At 26.0% G+C, this 13183-nt stretch overlaps 1 protein-coding gene across 1 annotated transcript in view; it reads right to left on the bottom strand.

Moving 5' to 3' along the window:
* LOC129608377 (protein spaetzle 3) overlaps positions 1 to 13183 on the bottom strand; it is a 58773-nt gene that overhangs the window by 5521 nt on the left and 40069 nt on the right. Inside the window, exon 3 of the mRNA XM_055519861.1 lies at positions 1983 to 2107. Coding sequence (XP_055375836.1) covers positions 1983 to 2107 — 125 coding nt within the window. The remainder of the gene's footprint in view (positions 1 to 1982; positions 2108 to 13183) is intronic.

Genomic DNA, 13183 nt, shown 5'->3' with positions numbered 1-13183 from the left:
TTCTTCCCGTATTCGTACTCCATGCTCATGAAATGTGGGGTTCTAACAGCTGATCCATAGTGCGTGTGTTCGCCAGAAGCAGTTGAATTATTATGCCAGCACTATCTGCTGCCCTGTTTTGCTTAAGTTTTCTTATGGCTGTTCCAATTTCACTAATATTTGGAGGTTCTTCAGAAATTCTTAAGTTTTCCTGCTTTCTGTCTGGACTGCTTTCATTAATGTCTGCGCTGGTATGTGTTACGTTGCTACTTGTTTCATAGCGTTACTTCTATCTTATCAGGTGGGCATCTTGATTAATCACTAGGTTGACATTTCTGTCTTTAATTGGCGTGTTGTGCTCTTTTTTTTACTCGACAAGTTTATTAATTTTTCGGTGCAAATCACGTGTGCTGCTGCTCCGCTTTGAATACTATATGTTCGATCAATTTTCGCTTCTATTTTCTAGCGGCTCTTTTGATTTTTTTAATGAGTTCTCAAGTTTCTTCAAAATTCATGGCTTTCGTTGAGTTTGTTATACTCTAGTCGCTATATTTTCCTATGGACCCTGTTCGGTTTGTCGACAATCTTTCGTCAGAAATATTGTCGATTCATATGTGTATCATAACTAAATTTTTAAATTCCTGGTAACTCTAGACTTTTATAAGCCTTAAGTATATTTATTATTATATCAACGCAAATTTAATAGAAATATTCAAATTCCATTTGATTTGAATAATTTTGTTCAATTACGAGTATCATACATGTATGTATATGTGTAACTCAAAACTTCGTATACGTATACCGTAAATAATTTTTGAAGAATTTGACTCAAATATCGTTTACTTTTTTTTTCATAAATTTAATTGGAAATTAATTTATAAGGTGCTTTCAAGCATAATATTATATCGTATTTCGAATTCTTAATAATTTCAACTGATTTTTACGTATAATGTACATATGATAAAAAAGTCTATAAATATTTGTATGTGTATGTAAATATAAAAATCAACATTTCATTGTCATTATCAATGATAATTTAGTCAAAAAATTAAATTAATATGCAACACATTATTGTCAATAATATTTTTTTTGTTGAAACTGTAAAAATAAAACAAAATATTATAAATTTGTCTGCATAAATTGGTAATATAATGTATAATTTAAGTTTTAAAGCATATGAAGTAATCAATTATATGTAATTTAAATTAAAAATTATTATCAATGTCTGCTTATTGATATAAATAGTTTTTGAGTAAACTCAAACTATATAAATATTGGCAACGTTTTATATATTATAACCTAATGTCAAAAGTAAAATATTTTTGAAAATTGTATAAAATTTGCTCGCAATAAAATATTAATTTAAAATGAAAAAATTAATCAATCACAAATGCAAAACAATATTTTAATATCCTAGGAATTAAATCTACATAAACTCAATTTTAAATAGTATTTAAAATTCACTTTAATTAAGCTAAATTTTAAATAGTCTTAAATGTACATATATTTTACATACAGATATATATGTATGTATGTATGCATTTTAAACTTAAACGACAGCTGCAATAAAAACATTAATATTATTTTAATAAAATTTTTTATACTTCATATGAATTGACTTATAATGACGGTGTTTTTAATAAAAGTTTTAATTCATAGGTACTACAATTCCACAGATTTTATTCAATGTGGTGCGAATAAATCCAGAGGAACTGAATTATAATAACTAAAAAAAAATTCGCGGAGAAAAAAAATGAGTGATGACAAATTACACAATAGATCAAAGTGTGTGCCATATAAGACAACACATGTACATATTTGTTTTGTGTTCTTACAGCATAATAGGAATTATCAAATTTTAAAGTTGTAAGAAATTCGAAATAAAAATTTTTACATGCTCTTGTATCATTACCAAAACAAAAAATTCTTAAAAAACAGTCATTTGTTTTGACATTTTATAAGTTTTTAAAAAACACTTTTTAATAAGAAAAATTTTTACTTACATTGGATAACTATTTCCCGCAGTTGGACAAAACAATTGATGATAACGTTTTATACATGGCACACCTCGTATAACATCACCACGAATATCTAATCCTAATGCAACGGAAAGAGCTGTCCACCAAATCTGCAAATATATTAAAGTTGGAAGTTATTTATAAATTATGAGTATTTATTTAATATTGTTCAAAAGGAAATAGGTACAACCAAAAATCATGTATTTGTATAGATTTTTAAGGAAGAATGAAAATTTTTAAATTGTTTTTTCGATTTTCTAGGACCCTAAAAGAAACAAATCAGAAACAAAAAATAAATAATCAAACTTTTTCTCAGCAGGTTTTTCTCTTCTCTTTCTGAACTGTAAAGATTCCTAACTGTTTCGTATTGTAATACCATACGTATATTAATAATTTACATGGCACTAGTGAAATCATGCATCAGAATTTTTTTTATGTCCCTTTCTTTGACATTTAAATATTCTTTTTCGCCTTTTCAGTTGTTCAAAATTTTCAAAATGCAATCATTTTTTTGCAGAAGAATTTATTGCCATAGGGCAAACTAACGGGTGTTAAATCTTTTGCAAGGTTCTGAAACAGTAAAATTAAATTTTTATGAGAAAATTATTTTTATAGTTTAAGCTTACACTCATAACAGAGTCTATGCAAGCCAAATAAATTCCAACTTTTAATATTTTAAATTACATAGTACTATGATCAATGAAACTTAAATAATACAATTATTTCTCTGATTTAAATTTTTTAATGTTGTAAAATATTTTTTATACTACATTTGCCTAGACATAAATATGTAACATTATACATACATATATACATACATATGTACATACCTTCTTTTGTTTGGTCAAATATAAATTAAAGGCATTATAATTCGTCTGTATTTTAGTTTTAATTTATTTCAGCTCATAAAAATACTCATTTTCACTAAATCAACATAAAATATTGACTAAATAAATTTATTGATACAAGAAATCCATTAAAAAAAGTAGATCACAGTTTCCATCCAACTTACTACTTAAAATGAAAAAATTGTAATTTCCACAACATCACATTAAATGTATATAGTGACAGTTATATTTGTACATAAATTAATTTACATATACAACAGTACATTATTTATTTATTTATTTCTTTATGTTTAGCCAAACATTTTACATAACTTAAAATTAAAGAATGCATAAAAGACAGAACAAATTTTTGACTTAAAAATTAAATTTAAAAATTATACAAAATAAAACTTATTAATGAAAAATTAAAAGAAGAATTTGTCAAAATATAAAAAAGGGTTATACTTAACTATAAGTAAATAGAAACTTTTTCATCGTTTCTTTCTTCAGTGAAAAATCAGGTTTAAGGTTGTTGCATAAATGCAGCATTCTGCTGACAGGTTCATGTTTCCCATAATTGGTCCTATGAAAAGGGACCATGAAAAGATCAGGGGAACGAGACCTAAGGTTGGAATTAATCACAATTTTATTTAAAATGTCGGAAGAGATTAAGTCAGTTTTCGTAAGCTGAAAAATGAATAAAATCCGCAATATCACGTCTTTTACCCAGTGTGGGTAGGTCATTTAATTTGAGCCATAAATTGAAAGAATTATGGGGTCTTCCTAATGAAGAGGGCGCAATGCGAGCCTCAACAAAATTTTTTGAATACTCTCAATTGAGCTTGGCCATTCAAAGTATAGTTTGTAAAAAGCAGTCGTCTTTGCTCAGAATAGCACATCTGTGCATATTTACTTACATTGATTTTTAGGTAATTATTTGAATACCACCCGTAGAAGCGGTTAAGATCATTCTGAAGACACATCGCATCATTTGCAGACCTAATTTGTTTGAAAATTTTCAAGTCATCAGCATATATTTATACCTCACCATATAATAATACCTTGAAAATTTTCAAGTCATCAGCAAACCTTACTGTGCGTTAACATGGAAACAACACCATTAATTGAAATTATGAACAGCAGTGGACCTAAATGACTACCCTGGGGTACACAAGAATTAGACGAAAGAGGCGAAGAAATTGCTGAACGAAAGATAACTCTGTAAGTCCTACCAAATATAACTTTATCCAGGCTAAGAAGTTGTCAGGGAATAAGAGTTTCAATTTTAAAATAATAACGTCATGTGGTAGCATGTCACAGGCTTTGCTAAAGTCTGTGTAAATTACGTCCGTTTAATAACTATCGTGGTTTCCATTAGCTTAGTCACCCTGGATGTCTCTTTCAAGAAGCCATGCTGACGCCCACTAATGAATGGCATTTAATGAAATAAATGTTGTCATATACCATCAACTCAAAAACCTTAGGAATTGCCGATAGTTTAGCTATAGGACGGTAGTTTAACACGTCATTTTTATTATGGATTGACCTAATGAAAGCTTCCTTCCACACGGAAGGAAAAATACCCGAAGAATAAGACTTTTTAAAATTACGGTTAAGATACACGCCAGAGAACAAAGCACTTGTTCAAAGTTATCATTTAAAATTTTGGTGTTTCTAAAATTTTCATGTCATGACTAGAACCCAAATTGGAAAGATATTTTTCAACCGCAAAAGATTTCGTGACAAAATTTGTAAAGGTAGTTCTAGGATAGTTATCAATGTGACGAAAGTCGTCAACATCTAATTGAGAAGATGAAAAAGAGTAAGATTCGGCGAAAACGTTACGAAAAAATTCGGAATAAGTTTGGGAATTATTACTTGTATACCCGCCGGATTTCAAGAAGGTTGGATAACACTAACTTTTCCTCCTATGGTTTATAAACTTCCAAAAAACTTTGGGATAACGTATTAAGTTATCCGAAGTTTTATAGATATAGTAGTCGTTATTCTTTTTGTTGCGAAGTACCCTCAACTCTTGGAGAACCATGGAGGGCCAGAGCCAGTATCTTTTGTTTTTAACACTGGCATAAACAATGCAAAAATGACTTCATAAAACTTACCCGTCATGGACTCAATTTCAGTAAAGTTAAATACTGAAGAGAAGTCGTTACTAGAAAAGAAATCATTTAGCAATGCGAAATTCACTCTTTCAAATTCAAAGCGATAGAAAAGGGGTTCGTCAATAAGAGAAAGATATCAGAGGATAACAGATATCAATGTTAACCCACGGAGCCGGGACAGTTATAGGTAAACAGTTATACAAATGGTTTGTTCTTGAGGATATTTATTGCAAATTATTTAGATGAAACGTATCTATAAAAGATAACTCCAACTTACTAGAACAGTCAATTGAAATCAAAAATAGTTCCTCATCATGAGTCATCCACCTAATTTTGGGGAGATTAAAATCTCAGAAAATAAAAACCTCATCCTCCGGGTTAAGAGAATTGCATACATAATCAATTGCCGAAGAAAATTTTGCTTATAACTCCTTACTTGAGTTAGGCGGTATATAGCAATTGACTAAGAAAAGCGTTTTGGAATTCAGCTAAATTTTAACTGCATTTCAAGATCGTCGGTTATATAACGAGTTTACAACGGCGTTTAATACCCCACTTCCCTTTTGGGTGTGTCCATGCAAGAAAAGTCCATGTCGGTCCTTTCTAAAAACAGAAAATGAAGAGTTAAATAATTCAAGATTATTGATGGAGGGAGACAACCAAATTTCCGTTAGAGCATAAATATCACGGTCAAATCACTAGTATTAACATTGGTATATGTAGGATATAATATTACAATCAACGAATCCTATACCTTTCATAAATTAAAGATATTTTTTAAAGAGTCAGACATAAATTAAAAATATTTTTTTCTAGCTTCCTCAAAATGAATATGTTTTTGAGTTAATAGATTTTTTCGGAATGTATATAATATACATAAAATGAAATACACATAATAAATATCAATAAAAACTACATATATTTATAATTATGTTAATTCTAAACTTTTAATAAATTAAAAAAAATTCAAAAAGAAGAAAAACAAAAGCAGAAATAGAAAAAATATTAAATTTAAATGTCAGCTATAGCCAGTCCATATTAATTTTGAGGTCACTATACTAAACGTGATCTATGTAAAAGTTTTTGATTTGTTATTTTTCTTTTTCCTTCTATATAAATGTTTTTTATTCATATTTTTGTATGTATATACGTATGTACATACATATGTACTTACATAGGTATTTGAAATTCGATCTCAATATTTTATATTTTTGAAGTACAAGTTTATGAATAAGAAAAATTAAAACAGAAACAAAATAATAATAGAATAACAATAATAATTATAATAAAAAATAAAAGTAGAATTGATAAATTTTAAACAAGTTTTATTGTGCATACCTATAAATACATATATCAATTAACAGTTATATATATACATACATACATACAAACATACAAAATTATTATATCACTATTATGCACATGGGTAAACTGAATATAAAATGTTTATAAGAACTTGTTGGACATTTGCATTTATGTAGATGTGGATATGTCGTATTACATAGTTAATGGTTTGAAAGCTAGAAATATGTTCCATTGTAAATTTCTAGAAAATGTTTCCATAGCTCGCTTAGAAACACCAGAATTTTAAATAATAACTTTGTTTTTCTTTACTCAAAATATGCATGAATAAAATATATACTTTGAAACATAGTTTATACTTACATGCATATGTTATATAAGCGTGCATAACTGTAATTTATAACAATCTGCCATTTATATAATTTGTACTAAGTTTCGTTTTAGCAATATAAAAGTTATTTAGCTACAAATACATACATGCATTTGTATGCGTGCCTTTAGAAATGTATTATGAAAGTGATACGGATTTATAGTTATAAAAACATGTATAATAATTTTTGTTGTTTTCTTTTTTTATAATAGTTTTTGATATTAAATTTTAAAATAATATTGACCTTAAAATAGTAATTAAAAAAGAATTTTTATTTTTAAATTGTTTAAGTTGAAATTGGAAAAAAGAAGGGCTTTTGATTATTAATTAAAAAAATTTTTTTTTTTTAAAAGCAAGTAAATTTTATTTTATATAGAAGTAAATGTACAAACATATACAAAGAAATATGCTCCAGTGAATACAATAAAAATACTCTATTCTCTATAGCTATTCATTCTATTAAACAAATTCGATCAAATGTCAAATAAGTTAAACTGAAAATTAGTTTTTAAGGTTTTATTACTTAGAAAAGTATTAATTATTTTTTTTTCTTTTTTTTTTCAATTGAAATTTTTAAATAAATATCTTTCTCATATTTTTATTGGGAGATTTGGTCTTATATACTTATTTATTGCTTCAAGAACTTTAACATCAGTAATTTTTGTTTAAATTTATTGTTTTTTGCAAAAATTATCATCTTCGAAAGAGACAGAATAGTTTTCGTCATCGATGAAATTTATAACAAATTTCATTTTATTACACTTAACACTTGCAATGAAGAGAATAATGTAACACAATACATAAAAGGTGTGTTTAGGATAAGAAAGTTTTTAAAAACTTTAATAATTGTAAAAATAATTTGAATTCTTTTTACGATACTACAAAGCTATATTACTATTTATTAGATTATTACACACAAAATATGCCATTTGTTACAGAATTTTTGTTTACTATTCTAAATAAGTTTATAAATAAAAAACAAAAGAATAATTAACTTAATTGCGCCATTTCTGATCTGAAATATTAATCATTTCTATACACTCCGTAAAATGCCATTTACTTTAGGATAAAATTAACTATTTATGCAACAAAAAAAATAAATAACTGCTGCACAATTATTAAACAATCAAATTCTTTCTAACTTAAGATATCTACTACAATCATATTCGATATACATTTAAGTATACCAGGTAATAAAACTTTATGTCCTTCAAATTTAACTAACAATAATTTATTCTTAATTTATTTAACTTTTATGTATGTACATATGTATGTATATTTACATAAAAAATGATCTACATTCACATATACTCGTATATGAAATATATATATATGTGATTACAAAATTCATTTACAAGTTTTCAACAGTATCACATATGTGTATATTTTATATTATTAGTTTGTTATAAATTTTAATTTAAAATTATAATTGAAAAAATTTCATAACCTGAATTTAGATAAACATACATGTGTACATATAAATACAATTACTTATAATAAATTAATGCATAATTATGCATACTACTTTTATACACTCATTATGTATCTGGGTACATTATTTCACAACTATATAGAAGTAGAAGGAATACTACTGTTAATGTATAAATAAAACAAATTTAATTAAAATAAATTATTTCTAACAACTCAGAAAATTTTTGAACGTACTTCACAAAGAAATTATATCACATCACAAAACTTAATACATACCTAGTATGTATTAAGTTTTGTTATTAAAATCGTATAATAGTTTTGTTTTGGTTCTCAGTTTAAAACCGTTGTTGGACAATTTGTGACAAGTTAAGATATATTTTTTCCTAATTGCATTGTTACTGAACATTAATCGAACTTATTTTGGCTTGAAAATTATTATAAAAATTTTTAAAAATAATTTTTTTGGCAACTGGAACAAAATTTAACTAATTTTTAATCGATATTGGTATTATAATAGATTTTTTTTTGGTTTGGGTAAAAAGGCTTACAAAGAAGTCAATACTGTCAAATGAGCTACGACAAATCGTAATAAGAATGTAATTCCTATTAAAAAAAGGCAAGATGGCAAAAAGGCAATTTATGTTTGATTATATAGATGAAAATATATATATAATGAACATTTTACTTTTGAAATACAAGTAGGAAATTAATAATCTCAAAAATCATAAACAACTTGTGATAATCATAATCACGATTATTTTCCTTTGCTACATTAACAATTTGGAGGAGAAGAGTTTAATGACAGTCGAGAAAATTTTTTATTTAAGTAGTCTTTTTCGTTTTTTATGTTAACCATTTTAATGTACCTGTATATTTTTAAAAAGTTAAATTAGTTTCGCTGAAATTATCTCACACCAGAAAATAAAAGTAATATTTTTTTGACGCTTAAAATGGATTTACAAATATGTATGTATGCATATACGTAATATATAAATATAATGTATATATGACAGTTATGTTATTGCCGAACAAAGTTTAGTTTAATAAAAAAAATTATAATCTTCTTTGTACATATTTGCTGAACTTTATTAAAATTTATTTTACGATTCTTTGTTTAAAAAAAACAATTTTTAATTGGTTTAATTTTTTTTTCTTTTATTTTGCATTAAAAATTTTATAGAACTGAAAAAATCTCTTTTCGTTAGGCGCACATTTTTTATTTATTAATTCAGTGATTTTCAAGTGAAGATGAATGATGCTTGTTCAAGGCAAATTAAAATTAATTTAAATATGGTTGACAATTCTCAGAAGTCAGTGATGGGTTTTGAAATTAAGTAGGTCACTGAAATAATACTAAAAAGGGAATATTTTAAGTTATTTAAAATTAAAAGCCTCGCATTGGCTATTTTCGTTTTAATAAATAATAATTAAGTAGTTCAGTTTTTTTAATACTAAATTTTAGCGAAAATGCTTGTAAGCATATGTAAGATTTTCAACTATTAAAGAATAACCAGAAAAGACTACATTTTAGTTTTTGTTTTTGTCTTTTAGGATTGCTTTGAGTTAATCTATATAAATACATAAATTTATATCAGACGAATTGCTTAGGCATCAAATTATATATTGCTTACTATTAAAAGCTTTTGCAGAGTAATATGTGTGTAAAATTACACATAATAAAGTACTTTATATGATGAATCATCGTTTATAAAATGGGATTTTTAGGAATTTTTAATTTGACATTAAATAAATATATGTAAATATGTTATAAATATTTATTTTGAAATTATTGATGAATTATTAAATCAATAATGAAGTAAAGTTGCTATTTTAAATTGTAAGCGAACAATTTTAAACAATTCAAATATAAAATATTTGTTTAAGCATCCGATGATTAATGTCTATTAATATTTTTTCTTCATTGTGAAATCATGAGAATATTGCCGACCACATTCATAAACGAAAATAGCTAATTTTCAACGACGGAATGCACTTTTTTCAGAAACTTCTTTTAGCATTCTGCCTTTTTGTGCTTATTGATATTTCAATTTTTAATTGAAAGCTATTCTACACCTTTAAGTTATATTTAACACAATAATTAAAAAATTTCTCGCTAAATAACTTGTAAGCATGTAAGATGTGTATTACACAACATGTAATATTTTAGTTCTGTTTTTGGGGAGAATAACGTAGTTTTTTAATAATGGGAATAATGAATTATTAAAAATCTTTCATTTAAAACAAATTTCGTAATTTAAAAAGGACCTCAAAAGGAATTACATACATACATATGTATATATATTAAGTAAATTTCAATCCTAAGCATTATTTGAAAAGCAGTCTACCTAAAGGTAATTATTATTTTTAATATACTTATAGATTTAAATGTTTTTATACAATTTGAAGTTTAACAATAAACTGAAATATTTGTCTAAGATCTAAATAGATAATTATTGCAATAGAACTAATTTGACCAAAATTTTGAATTTCATATAAAAAAACCAAATAAAGTTGAGTCAAACCAGCAGTTTTTACTTTTCTCTTCAACAAGTGAAAATACGACTTTTAAAAACAATCTAGAAAAAAAGGCTTTAAAAAATGCTCGAATTTAAGGGTTGAATGCGAGAGTTAAGAAAAATAATTATATTTTTTGATGGCATGGAATTTACAGCTAGTTTTCTGCATTTATAAAAATTTAGAAAAGATTGTTATTTCGGATATATAAAAAATATAAGGAAACGAAAAACTTAAGCGAAAAACTTATTTATTCTATCCATATACCAATGTAGAGGAACCCAAAAAGAAGTATTGAATTGTATCCACTTTTATTATAATTAATTATAAAAATTTACAACGTGAATTGAAAATGTGAAAAACACGATTCCGTGCGCACTTTACACTAAATGCGCAAACCATATGTGCATGCATATTTTATTTTAATTGAACTCTTTATCATACGTAACCTTTCTCTACAGTTCTCTATAGACATTGTGTTACAATTTTAATAAAATTGAAAAGTCTTATGTAATTCTAAGTACAATGATTTCCAGAATAACATTAATAAATGAATAAATAACATTCATAAATTTTCTATTCAACTTTGTAAATATATTCTGACTTCCTTTTAAATTAAAGTAGTAACTCAGCTCATTTTTAATTAAATTAAATTAAATATATTTCACGCACTTTACACAAATTCGTGTGTTCAAGATTAAAAACCATAAACAAATTATAAAAATCATATTAAAAATTTAGATTGCTATCAGTTCGCGTTAAGTCACGGAGATTTCGAAATTTAAACAAGAAATTTTAAATAAAAGCTATTAAACACTCTATAAGAAAATTTCTTTAAAACAAATGTTACGGAACAGCTTATTTTTTTGGAGCACGTTAAGAAGCTTATCTCGAAGCACGAATTTAGAATACAATTTCATTTTAACCCATTTCATTAAAATAATTAAATTTTACACTTCAAAATTATTGTAGATTTTTTTCTTTGTCAAATTAATTCGAAAATGTTCAACTAAATATTTATTTTGCAGATTATTTGAACTTTGTATTTGTTTTAGACAATTTTATTACGTGGTTTTGTGAAATAAGATAATGCACAATAAAGAAGAATTCAGAAAATTTTAAGCCATATGTGATCATACCCTATTAGAGGGTACGAGAAGGTGGAGCACGCTACTTAGGTTAAAGGTAGAAGCCCACATCTGTTACCTGCTTATACCTTCAAGAGAGTTGGCAAACATCATAGATAAAGGAAAAGAAAAACGGGGAAGTTTGTTTTCGGATAGTAAATAGGTTTGCAGTTGAAAAGTAATAAGAAAGGAACACATTACGTGAAAGTTTATAAGGAAAGAACGTTGTGATGTTGTGGAACGCGATGATGAAGAAACGCGACGATCCTACTACAGTGGGTATTTTAACAAATTGCTATCGATTAGGAATAGTATAGCTAAGAGACATTGACTCGGCGGACAATTCAATCCAAAAAGCGAGAAGCGTCTTCCCTTCTGCTTTCTGAGGAAATATCAATTTAATCGAAGTGCCCACAACCCAGTTAAGCGCGCTCGTCAGAGCATTGTATGGATCCCTAGTGTGGAATGCGATATTGGTAGATGCCGATGGACCTCTTACATATCTTCTTATTTTCAACTTAATTTATTGCGTAAACAATATCTTTAATTATAGATGACCTTTTAGAAGATGCATAGTAGATAATCTTAATAGTTGCAGAAGATTTTTATTAATTTCTTAGCTTCTCGATCGTGCCACAAGTAATTAAAAACTGAACTGTAGCATGATGAAGTCTTCAGCTTGTATTAACAAAATATTGAACTCAAAACGACGCTTTCTCATGTTAGGAGTTTAGAATTTTTAATTGACCATGAAGTAAATCTAAAATTCAGCAGCAACCGAGTTTTATTTAATTTATATTCGATTTTTCATAAAAATGCATATTTTACTTTTAAATCGAAATATTAATAAGAAAAGGCATGATGTATACGTTAGGCAGAAGAATAACTTGCTTAACTTATACTTCTCGTTTCTACTAATCTTCAATAAATTATCATTTTGGAAAGTGTCAACATATTACATAATTTCCAAATTAATGGAGAAAGTTTAATTTTAATATTATCAAATTTTGGAAAATTGTAAATTCATATCACGTTTGTATTTCATGTTTACTTTTTTTATTATTACACATTTTCATTTTGCGAATATAAACCTATACGTAAATATCATAATATTGTTTTCTCGAAAAATTTTTTAAACAATAATTGAATTTTAATTTTTTTTTTTTAAACTTTGTGTGAACATTTTGTTTTTTCTTTGTAAATGTACATACATATATGTATATCTTTTAAAAAAATATCGACTGAATACAGAATTGGTTTTTAGACCAATAAATAAATCATTTGATTGATTTTATAAGGAAATAATTAATGATTAAATTTAAATATACTAAACGGATGCATTCTCTGTCTGAGTTTACGAAAAAAAACGCGTTTCTGTTTTATCATTACTCTTTTCGTTTTATTATGTATTCATTGAGTGAATCTCCTTTATTATTGCTTTATTCGTTTTTAAATGTAACGCGATATTATCAAATAATTTTCATAATATTGACAT

The sequence above is a fragment of the Condylostylus longicornis genome, unplaced genomic scaffold, assembly GCF_029603195.1.
Source record: "Condylostylus longicornis isolate FDR11 unplaced genomic scaffold, ASM2960319v2 ptg000031l, whole genome shotgun sequence".
Classification (NCBI taxonomy): Eukaryota; Metazoa; Arthropoda; class Insecta; order Diptera; family Dolichopodidae; genus Condylostylus; species Condylostylus longicornis.
Note: the sequence above shows the minus strand (reverse complement) of the source record. Positions and strands in the feature narration are given on the sequence as shown.